This window comes from Erythrolamprus reginae, chromosome 7 (assembly GCF_031021105.1).
Source record: "Erythrolamprus reginae isolate rEryReg1 chromosome 7, rEryReg1.hap1, whole genome shotgun sequence".
Classification (NCBI taxonomy): Eukaryota; Metazoa; Chordata; class Lepidosauria; order Squamata; family Dipsadidae; genus Erythrolamprus; species Erythrolamprus reginae.
The window spans coordinates 80745359-80757850 of record NC_091956.1 but is presented as its reverse complement, the minus strand read 5'-3'; the positions used below and the strand labels follow the sequence as shown (position 1 = coordinate 80757850).

Sequence of the window (12492 nt, the reverse complement as noted above, 5' to 3'; positions counted from 1 at the left end):
TGCCGCCCTTCTCCTTAGACACAGGGCGGTTTACAACATGTTAGCAATAGCCCTTTTTAACAGAGCCAGCCTGTTGCCCCCACAATCCGGGTCCTCATTTTACCCACCTCGGAAGGATGGAAGGCTGAGTCAACCTTGAGCCGGTGATGAGATTTGATTATCTGATTTCCTCTCCTCCAATCTGGATATGGAGGTTTTTTTCACTATGAAGGAAAGGTTGGGAAGAGATGCAGGACGACAAAACAATGTCGTCTGGCGGGAGCCAGGGGAAGAGTCTTCTCTGTGGCGGCCCCGACCCTCTGGAATCAACTCCCCCCGGAGATTAGGACTGCCCCCGCCCTCCTTGCCTTTCGCAGACTCCTCAAAACCCATCTCTGTCGTCAGGCATGGGGAAATTGATTCCCCTGGGCCGTTTCTGCTTTATGCATGGTCTGCATGAGATTGATTTATTTATTTATTTATTTTATTTATTTATTTATTTATTTATTTCGTCCAATACACAATGAGGGTCTTAGTGGGTATATATCTATATACACATAGTAAAATACATGATGACGGTTATAGAGGAGATACTCATAGTAAAATATATCTAAGAAATAATAGAAGATATAGTAATAGAACATATCAATGAAAGAATAGAAGAAGAGATATAGGAATAGAAGAAAGGTATAGGAGATATAGATGTATGATTGTTTTTATATTAAGGGTTTTAAATTGTTTTAAGTATTGGATTTGTACTGTTTCTTGTTGTGAGCTGAGTTCTCGGAGAGGGGCGGTATACAAATCTAATAAATAATAATAACGATTTGTCCCAGGTTAGATGATGGATATCTACAGCAAACCAAGATCATGTCAAAATGATGACATGCCCATGGTGACCTCATTACCCAATTCCCATCATTGTGTACTTAGGTCCATTGGAAACCTATAAGTCACAGTATGTGTATGATGGCATTGTGAGGCATGTGTCCCCACTTGATTCTCTGTTACTTCATACAGATACCAATTATTTTGTTAAGTAGAAGATACTGAGTCAGTCATAATTGGTTGCATTCTCTTAATGCACTTAAGTGAAATCGGCAGATTAAGAGTTTTTAAAATTAGCAATAGCTTTGTTTGTTTGTTTGTTTGTTTGTTTGTTTGTTTATTCATTGGATTTGTATGCCGCCCCTCTCCGCAGATTTGGGGCGGCTAACAACAGTAATAAAACAGTATATGACAATAATAAAATACTAAAAAAGTTAAAAACCCATTATATAAAAACCAATCATACATACAGACATACCATGCATAAAATTGTAAAGGCCTAGGGGGAAAGTGTATCTCAGTTCCCCCATGCCTGGCGGCAGAGGTGGGTTTTAAGCAGCTTACGAAAGGCAAGGAGGGTGGGGGCAATTCTAATCTCTGGGGGGAGTTGGTTCCAGAGGGCCGGGGCCGCCACAGAGAAGGCTCTTCCCCTGGGTCCCGCCAAGCGACATTATTTGGTTGACGGGACCCGGAGAAGACCCACTCTGTGGGACCTAACCGGTCGCTGGGATTCGTGCGGCAGAAGGCGGTCCCTGAGATAATCTGGTCCGATGCCATGAAGGGCTTTATAGGTCATAACCAACACTTTGAATTGTGACCGGAAACTGATTGGCAACAAATACAGACTGCGGAGAGTTGGTGTGACATGGACATACTTGGGAAAGCCCATGATTGCTCTCGCAGCTGCATTCTGCAGGATCTGAAGTTTCCGAACACTTTTCAAAGGTAGCCCCATGTAGAGAGCATTACAGTAGTCGAACCTCGAGGTGATGAGGGCATGAGTGATTGTGAGAAGTGAGTCCCGGTCCAGATAGGGCCGCAACTGGTGCACCATGCGAACCTGGGCAGGTTCAAAATGATGACATGCCCATGGTGACCTCATTACCCAATTCCCATCATTGTGTACTTAGGTCCATTGGAAACCTCTAAGTCACAGTATGTGTATGATGGCATTGTGAGGCATGTGTCACCACTTGATTCTCTGTCACTTCATACAGATGTCAATTATTTTGTTAAGTAGAAGATACTGTGTCAGTCATAATTGGTTGCATTCTCTTAATGCACTTAAGTGAAATTGGCAAATTAAGAGTTTTTTAAATTAGCAATAGCATTATTTATTTATTTGTTTGTTTATTTATTGGATTTGTATGCCGCCCCTCTCTGCAGACTCGGGGCGGCTAACAACAGTAATAAAATAATATATGACAATAATAAAATACTAAAAAGTTAAAAATCCATTATATAAAAACCAATCATACATACAGACATACCGTGCATAAAATTGTAAAGGCCTAGGGGGAAAGTGTATCTCAATTCCCCCATGCCTGGCGGCAGAGGTGGGTTTTAAGCAGCTTACGAAAGGCAAGGAGGGTGGGGGCAATTCTAATCTCCAGGGGGAGTTGGTTCCAGAGGGCCGGTGCCACCATAGAGAAGTCTCTTCCCCTGGGGCCCGCCAAACGACATTGTTTAGTTGATGGGACCCGGAGAAGGCCAACTCTGTGGGACCTTATCGGTCGCTGGGATTCATGCGGTAGCAGGCGGTTCCGGAGGTAATCTGGTCCCATGCCATGTAGGGCTTTAAAGGTCATGACCAACACTTTGAATTGTGACCGGAAACTGATCGGCAGCCAATACAAGCCACAGAGTGTTGAAGAAACGTGGGCGAATCTTGGAAGCCCCACGACGGCTCTCGCGGCTGCGTTCTGCACGATCTGAAGTTTCCGAACACTTTTCAAAGGTAGCACCATGTAGAGAGCGTTGCAGTACCACTTCACAGAGCTTTACAGCCCCCTCTAACACACACAAGTCCCTGGCATTTACTGAGGTTTGTATCCAAACTATTAATCAAGAGCCTGGATCAAATCTGGATGAAAAGAAAAGAGGAGAGAGACGGAGATAATGAGACAAACACAAGTCTCCTGAAAGCTAAGATGAGGAAATAGGACGAAGCGTATGTAGCGCTTGGCTTCACTGTGACTGTGGTGGGAGACGAGGAATGACCGGTATGTTTACTCTGTCTAAAAATGTTAGCAACAGACAGCATGAACCCAGATAAATAAAGGCGTCACTTAAACACATTACACCCTAATCACAGAGAAGCTGCTTGAGTTTTTTCAGCAAAAAGTGCTGAATATTGCAATCGGAGGGGAGTGCACGAAATATTTACTTCTTGGGGGGGGGGGGCGCTAATAGAAAATAATTGAGAAACACTGCTTTAACCAAAGTTCACTCAACCCAATTTTCTGGGTTTTACCATACAGGCTCTGTTTGAAAAAGATACAACACACTAAACTGCATCTTGCAGGTGTTGAATTTTTGAGTGCAATTAAAAGTGTTGTTGAAAGAAAAGTGCTCGGTGCTAATTTGCCACTGATAAGGCGAAGAAATGATTGCTTTTGAACGAGATGACAGAGAATTTTATATTCTAGCCGAATTTAATATATCTACTGCAGCAGTGGAGGAGAAATAGACAAGAAATTTCTGTTTAAGCCTTCACGCACTTCAATTTTGCATTTATGAAACAGCACTTACACATTGATATGCCATTAATATATATCAAATATACGTATGTAAAGCTGTTGTATACAGTTAGATGAAAGGGGAATCTGAGCATTATTTATTTTATTTATTTATTTTGTCAAACAATTATAGGGTGGTAATTTGTACAAATAAAACAATAGATAAGTAATGATAAAAAGTAACAAAAGATGCACACCCCTTACAGACCTCTTAGAAACTCCTTCCTTCCTTCCTTCCTTCCTTCCTTCCTTCCTTCCTTCCTTCCTTCCTTCCTTCCTTCCTTCCTGTGAGTCTCAGGCCTGCAGAATACTTGTACTAGTTTCATTGAGAAAGATTAAAATAAAGCTCAAAAACTAGTAACATTTGCTAATTCTAGTCAATGCTTTTCCAGAGGTTGAATTTTTTTTTATAGGAGGTGCCAGACGGTAGTTCTCTTATATGCAAAATATGTGGTTAAGTATGAGTAATAGGTACAATGTGCATCCAAAACAACGTTTGACAGTTTGCAAGAAATTCTACTTCAGGAAAGCTTAGAAGCTGTGACAGATCTTTCCATTGAACAAATTTATATTCCATTAATCCAGTCAGGTATTTTGCTTCCATTCTGTTGATGTCTTGAAAGAAGTCAGGTGTTGGGTAAAGTAGTGATGGAACCCTTGTTCATTACATTTTATGATAACACAGAATGTGGTTTTTCTGGTGTTACGTTACCTAGCGTGGCAACGACGTGGCTGCAAGAAAGCAAGAAAACGCCAAGGAGCTTACAGTTCAACCCCGAGCTACAGATAATTCTTTTTTTATCGGTATATGCAGCTGTACATGTCAGCTGTAGGAGTAAGCCAACTTCTGTTGTCTGCATCCAGTAATTTGTGAACAATGTATTGGGCCTCTGCCAGATGGGCTGGCAGAGAAATATAATGCATGCCAATTTAGCTAATTTAAGAAATGCCTTTACATTCTTCGGTCGTTTCTTTTGTGCACCTTGCATAATGCTATCTCCCCTGAAAAGAAATAGCATAGTAAGAATGTATGTATGTACATATCACTACATCTCACTTAGTTCTTCTCCAATATTGGAACCCGTTATATGTATACCATACATTCACAGTCTAGTTAAATACATCCATAATCTAGCTAATTCACAGCAATATGTCTGAACACAGAAGAGAAGAGAGAGAAAAAAGAGGAAAACATCTCACTATTGCATAACCTGAAAGGGAATAATAGAAATAGTACTTACATTTATACAGTATATCACTTTGCAGTCCTTTACAGCCCTCTCTAAGTGGTTTACAGAGTCGGCATATTGCCCCCAAACAATCTGGGTCCTCATTTTACAGACTCGGAAGGATGGAAGGCTGAGTCAACGTTGAACCTGGTGAGATTTGAACTGCCAAACTACTACTACTACTACTACTACTACTACTACTAATAATAATAATAATAATAATAATTTATTGGATTTGTATGCCGCTCCTCTCCATAGACTCAGGGCGGCTAACAACAATGATAAAAACAGCATGTGACAATTCAATAATAAGACAACTAAAAACCCTTATTATAAAACCAAACATACACACAGACATACCATGCATAACTTGTAATGGCCTAGGGGGAAGGAATATCTCAACTGCAGGCAGCCGGCAGTTAACAGAAGCAGCCTGCAGTACTACACTTTAACCACTGTGCCACTGTGACTCATAATATGATGGGTATAAATGCATGTTGCACAAATCATGCTTTGGTATGGGAAGCGTTCCTGTCATAATGACAAAGATCTAAACAATTCAAAATGCCCATCCTGTATGCACCGTTGAATTAGAAACTGATTGTCCATTAGGAGCCAAATATTACCACCCGGGGGCACATTATTATTATTATTATTATTATTATTATTATTATTATTATTATTATTATTAGGATTTGTATGCCGCCCCTCTCCGTGGACACCTTCAGCCACAAAGTAATTTGCTCTCTTTGCTTTTATGCATGTATGTGAAGCCAGGAGGTCATAGATACCATGGCTTAATTCAATATGCACTGAAGAGAGACATTCTGGCTGGGGCCTTTTGCTGTGCAAAACCCAATTGAAAATCTAGCTATACATCCAAAGGCAAATTGTTCTCTCCAGACCCATGGTTTGCTTTATAGATTCCTCCTGTTTGGGAGATTCATTTCATCCACTGAATTCTACCCTGGGTTCTGTGAATAAATAGAGAATTCCCTATCTCCCCCCCCCCCCCCCCAAATAAGACATCCCCTAATAATAAGCCCAATTGGAGTTTTGAATGCATGGCAATAAGCCCAAGCGCTTATTTCAGGGTTCAAGAAAAATATGAGATAATATTAATAATAATAATAATTTATTAGATTTGTTGCCGCCCCTCTCCAAAGAGGGGTCTTTTTTTAATTAATTTTTTAAAATTAAATTATTGGTATAAAAATTTAAAATACAAACAAAATAGACATTATACAAAACAACTCCAAAAACATAAACCAAACATAAATATACATTAATACCTTTAAGGTTATTTTACAGGACATATATCGTCTCTTATTTTACGCTTAATTACTATTCTATATATTTCTACTATCATTATGATTTCTATATCTCTAATGAACTTAGTTTTAAAACCTATGACTAGTACCGTATATATTTCTAAGTAGTGATATACAGTGATCCCCCGTTTATTGCGTCCCCAACCATTGCGAACAGGGTACTTCGCTATTTTTCAACCCGGAAGTCAAAATACCATCTACGCATGCGTGCCCGTGGGCACGCATGCGTAGATGGCAACCAGGAGATCAGCTGCTGGGCGGCTTCCCTGAGTCTTCCCCCTCTTGCTGGCGTCAGCGAGGAGTTTCCCCACCGCCCACGCAAACTCCTCGCTGCCGCCCGCCCTTCGCCCGGCCACGCCGTTCATTCTCGCCGCACGGGCCTGTCCACGCTGTCTCTCGGCGCTTTCGAGCTGAGTCGGGGAGCGAGTTCGCTCCCGGACTCAGCACGAAAGCGCCGAGAGACAGCGCCAAGGAACGGGCCTGTCCACGCTGTCTCTCGGCGCTTTCCAGCTGAGTGGGGAGCGAGTTCGCTCCCGGACTCAGCACGAAAGCGCCGAGAGACAGCGCCAAGGAACGGGCCTGTCCACGCTGTCTCTCGGCGCTTTCCAGCTGAGTCGGGGAGCGAGTTCGCTCCCGGACTCAGCACGAAAGCGCCGAGAGACAGCGCCAAGGAACGGGCCTGTCCACGCTGTCTCTCGGCGCTTTCCAGCTGAGTGGGGAGCGAGTTCGCTCCCGGACTCAGCACGAAAGCGCCGAGAGACAGCGCCAAGGAACGGGCCTGTCCACGCTGTCTCTCGGCGCTTTCCAGCTGAGTCGGGGAGCGAGTTCGCTCCCGGACTCAGCACAAAAGCGCCGAGAGACAGCGCCAAGGAACGGGCCTGTCCACGCTGTCTCTCGGCGCTTTCCAGCTGAGTCGGGGAGCGAGTTCGCTCCCGGACTCAGCTCGAAAGCGCCGAGACAGCGCCAAGGAACGGGCCTGTCCACGCTGTCTCTCGGCGCTTTCCAGCTGAGTCGGGGAGCGAGTTCGCTCCCGGACTCAGCACGAAAGCGCCGAGAGACAGCGCCAAGGAACGGGCCTGTCCACGCTGTCTCTCGGCGCTTTCCAGCTGAGTCGGGGAGCGAGTTCGCTCCCGGACTCAGCTCGAAAGCGCCGAGAGACAGCGCCCCCCGGACCCCCAACCCGGGTTTGGGGGGCTGCTAGGAAGCCCCCCATGCCGGCGGCAAACAGCCGCGCCGCCCCCAATCTTCGGCTCCTCGCTAGCGCTGTGGGAGTAAAAACACCATTGCACATGCGCAGATGGTGTTTTTACTTCCGCATCGCTACTTCGCGAAAACCCGCTCGTTGCGGGGGCTCCTGGAACGGAACCCTCGCAACGAGCGGGGGATCACTGTAATACTGTATTAATGTTCATTTGTCCTTACAATGCTTATGCTAATATTAGTACTAATAATTAATGTATTATTTTCTTCTGTCATGCCACTCAGACAACAAATTTATTTATTATTTTATTTGTCAAACAAGTATAGTATAGTAGTACATAAACATAACATAGAAAGTAATGATAAAAGAAGACAATAGGACAGTAGGACAGCGATGGTAGGCACAATAGTGTGCTTATGCACGCCCCTTACAGACCTCTTAGAAAAGGGGAGAGGTCAAATGTAGACAATCTAAGGTTGGATATTTTGGGGTTTGGGGAAGAGACCAGATTACAGGTGTTGATCACTTTATTGCTAAAGTCGTATTTTCTGCAGTCTAGTTTGGAGTGGTTTAAATGTAGTTTGAATCTATTACATGCTCGTGTGTTGTTGCGGTTGAAGCTGAAGTAGTCGTTGACAGGAAGGAAGTTGTAGCAGGTGATTTTATGGGCTATGTTTGGAGCTGTTGAAATTCAGTTTGATTCTATTACGTGCTTGTGTGTTGTTGTGGTTGAAAGTGAAGTAGTCATTAACAGGAAGGACATTTTGGTGTATGATTTTTGTAAAGTATGGTTAGGTCAGTTCGGATTCCATGTTTTATAATACAGTATTAAAATTCCATGCCTTATAATTCCATGCTTATAATATTATAAGAAATGAGACAGGGTCTTTATTTTCGGGGGAAACACAGGTAGATACTGTATTTTAATATATGCTGCCAGGCTTGGGATCACTAAACCCTAGGCTCTGGCCAACAAGTGTGATTTTTTTTAATGCTCTAGCCCTTTTAGAATGGTTCTAGATTAGTTATTTATATCAATTGGATTTTAGATGTCTTATTGTATATTGTTTTTAAATGATTTTAAATGTTATTAGAGCTTTTAAAGATTTTTAGCTATATTAATTTGATTTTTCAGATATGTATATTGTTTATTGTTTAGATATGTTATGAGACGCCCCCATTCTCGGAGAGGGTGGCATACAAGTCCAATCAATCAATCAATCAGATGGTAATTATTTACTAATATAAACATAAATTCTTTCTTCTCTTAAAATTTATATATATATATATATATATATATATATATATATATATATATATATATCTTCATAAACTTTTATATAGGTTTAGATTTACTATGTTAAAACTGATATTTTTATTTTATATATTTTCATATATTTTATAGATGTTTTTCTTTTATTATGATGATGATGACTTCTACTTTGAGCGGAGCGACTGTAGCTCCACTAAATGTTGTGTTATGTCTGTTGTTTGTTTTTGAAAATTAATAATATATATATATATATATATATATATATATATATTTAAAAAATCAATCAATCAGGGTGTTTTTTTTTTTAAAAAAGATAAAAACATCTTTTTTTAAAAAAGGATTCCGTTGCATTCCTGTCACATCGATCCTAACATTCAAACCACCACCACCACCCTCGGACGTCACGACCACTCAAGCAGGCCAAAGTCAGGTGCAGCCGACATGCTTGCTCGCGGCCTCGCTCTCCCCTTTCCCGCCGCCGCCGCCTTTCTCCCGCTGGCTTCCCCTTCCTCCTCCTCCTCCTCCTCCGTGGGTGTCGCCAGCCTTTGCGCTTCTCAGCCGGCTTGTACCCAAATGCCTCGACTTCCAGCTCCAACGGAGCCCCCGTTCCCGTTTCCTCAGGCTGCAGAAGCTTCCTTCGCCTTTTTCCTCAGGAAGGCAAAGGCGCCGTCAGGGTAGCGGCGCAGGCGCCGGGCCTACCCTCCCTCCCTCAACGCAAACCACCCCGGAAAATTCCCTCCACCCCTTTTCCCCCGCTCTCTCTTTTCTCCGCCTCCTTTTCGCTGCCGAGGAGAGCCACAGCGCGGGCGGGCCCTTCGCCTCCTGACGGCGGCGGGCGGAGCGCGTGCACCCTTCCCGCGAGAGCCGCCACACGCAGCCCCAAGCGCGGCAGGGAAAGGAAGGAGGGCACGGCGCGCTCGGGCTTGCCCCCTTCTGCCCGCTGCTCCCGCCGCCTCCGCCTCCCTCTCTGTGCCCTGCCCTGCTGCGCCTCTTGGCCGCAAGCAGCCGCACTAGCCCCGGGCCCCGCCTGTTTCTCCCTGGCGCGGGAGAGGCGGAGAGCCAAGCAGCCCACGAGCAGCAGAGGGAGAAGAAGAAGACGACGAGGACGACGACGCCGGGCGGGGGAAGGAGGAAAATAATAATAATACTAATAGCCTCCTCGCCGCCTTCCCTTTTTTTTCCCCCTCCTGTGGCCGAAACATGGGTAAGTCGTCCCGGGTCAGTTTCGTTTCTTTCTCCGTCCCCCTCCAGCGGGTCCTCGCTTGCAGCCGGCAGCCCTTTAACCGGGCGGATGAAGGAGAAATAGTGGAACCGGCGGCGTTGTAGCGAGCCCGGGGAGGGTTCTCTCCCCTCGCCCCCTCCGTCCTTTTTTTTGTGTGTGTGTGTGTGTGTGTGTGTGTTAATCCTCCACGGATTAAACCCCACGGATTAACACACACCCGTCCGAGCAACGGGAGAAGAGAAGGAAGCCGGCTACTTGTAACTTCCTTCATCCGCACACATCCCTTCGCTTTCGGATTCCGCGGGGGAAGAGCCGGGGGGAAAAAGCAAATGTGTGTGTGGGGGGGTTTAACACCCCCCTTCCCTCAGTATAACTGTCGGATAGCGGGTAGGCTTGCAGGTACCCTGAGTGACCTTAAGTCAACCCGGGGGTGTTTTTTTTTGGAGGGTGGCAGCTGCGAAGGTTCTTTCAAAGACGGAAAAGCTGTTCGCTCGACTGCAGGGAGGAAATAGGGCTTGAGTAACCGAGTAGTTGATGCTTATAGTATCACCTAACCCAGTGTTTCCCAACCTTGGCCACTTGAAGATATTTGGACTTCAACTCCCAGAATTCCCCAGCCACCATTCGCTCCCGACGGCGGCATTCGCTGGCTGGGGAATTCTGGGAGTTGAAGTCCAAATACCTTCAAGTGGCCAAGGTTGGGAAACACTGACCTAACCCTCAAAACTTTACCTTCAGGCCTCTGGTTCCCAACGTGAGGCAATTTCATTTTTAATGGGGGCAGTTGGAACCTTGTTTAAACCTAGTTAATGGCCATTCATTCATTCGTTGGACTTTTATGTCATCCCTCTCTGAGGACTTATAACATATTCACTGTTTTTATATTGTATGCTGTGAGCTACCCTGAGTCTTCAGAGAGGGGAGGCATACAAATAATAATAATAATAATAATAATAATAATAATAATAATAATAATAATAATAAAAAATGGGGTAAACATATCCATTCTAAGATAAAATACAGAAAATTGTATAAGGGCAGACTAGATGGATCATGAGGTCTTTTTCTGCCGTCAGTCTTCTATGTTTCTATAATAATAATAATAATAGCCAAAGGATCTCAGCGGACATTTGAAAACCATCGGAATTGACAAAATCTCCATCTGTCAATTGCAAAAGGCCGCTTTACTGGAATCGGCACACATAATTCGCCGCTACATCACGCAGTCCTAGGTGATGAAATATGAAATCCAGCATAGTGATCTCGTTTGCTGTGTTGTATTGACATAATAATAATAATAATAATAGTAATAATAATAATAACAATAACAATAACAACAAGCAGCTAGAGAAATTAGTGAAATACGAAGATCTAAAAATCGAGCTGCAACGTCTCTGGCATAAGCCCGTGAAAGTGGTCTCAGTGGTACTTGGCACACTGGGTGCAGGGCCAAAGGATCTCAGCGGACATTTGAAAACTATCAGAATTGACAAAATCTCCATCTGTCAATTGCAAAAGGCCGCTTTACTGGGATCGGCAAACATAATTCGCCGCTACATCACACAGTGATGAAATATGAAATCCAGCATAGTGATCTCGTTTGCTGTGTTGTATTGACATAATAATAATAACAACAATAACAATAATAATATAATTAATAATAATTAATAATAATATTTGGGGTGGCTTACAACATTTAGGCCTCCTCCGCATGAGTAGTTCACTTTTTGAATAATAAGAATTATATGTCATGGGGATGCGTCAGGATTTTAGGCATGCTTAGGTGGGGCATGGCCGAGAAAAGGTTAGGAACCACTGCCTTAGACCAGGCAAAGTTGTCTCTTCTATGACATGTGGACTTCAACTCCCAGGAGTCCTGAGGCAGCATGATTGGCTCAGGAATTCTGGGAGTTGAAGTCCACAAGTCATAGAAGAGCCAACTTTGCCTACCCCTGCCTTAGAATATTCGCTGTTGACCTCTCCCAATTCCTAAGAGGTTCAGTAAGGGGCGCGCATAAGTGCACCAGCGTTCCTTCCGTCCCCTGGCTTAATGTTTCTCTCTTACTAGTATCACGTATATAAACATTGTTCTATCTTTGTATACTACCAATAGCTACTTGACAAAACAAACAGATACATAAATAGAAGGAGCTTGGAATAGGGGGAAGAGAGGTTGTCTTGAGTTCAGATGTCTGTCCTGCCGGTTTATCAGTAACAAGGAATCCCAGTTTGCGTTAGTGTTTTCCAAAATCAGTTTGCCAAGTTAATTCATGCTTGGCTTATCTGAGCTTGACATTTCATTGAGATAAACTCGGTTTGGCTATAGGTCTTAAGACTTTGGTTTCCTCAGCATTGTGGGCGTTTATTTTCACTGATGTAAGGCAGTGATGGGCTCCTACGGATACGTCAAGTATGCAGAACCGGTAGAAAATTTTTGATTTTTTCCCCCCTTCTTCTGGTCTCTGGGTATGTTTTTCCTATCGCAGTAAATGAGGTTGAATGTGTATAATTTTAGAAGAGCTGTGCGTTCATGTGTGTCTGTGTACATACACATACAGTTTATATCGTAGATAATGTATATTTTTGTGTGCCTGGGTGTAATATGTATGTACACTTATGGGATATATACATAGAATTATATATATTTTGGATGTTCGGTAATAGTAAATAGATAGGGAAATTTTATCTCTT

The 12492-nt window shown here is 43.6% G+C and overlaps 1 protein-coding gene across 13 annotated transcripts in view; it reads left to right on the top strand.

Moving 5' to 3' along the window:
- Nucleotides 1-12492, top strand: part of RAP1GDS1 (Rap1 GTPase-GDP dissociation stimulator 1) — a 125049-nt gene that overhangs the window by 11772 nt on the left and 100785 nt on the right. For 3 of the 13 annotated variants that reach the window (XM_070757978.1, XM_070757976.1, XM_070757974.1), the window contains exon 1: nt 9364-9783. The exons of 3 other annotated variants lie outside the window; for them this stretch is intronic. In XM_070757978.1, coding sequence (XP_070614079.1) covers nt 9780-9783 — 4 coding nt within the window. In that variant the 5' untranslated portion in view covers nt 9364-9779. Of the gene's footprint in view, nt 1-9100; nt 9784-12492 lie in introns of those variants that run through there. 7 more of the 13 variants (XM_070757975.1, XM_070757981.1, XM_070757977.1 and 4 more) reach the window with 7 other exon arrangements.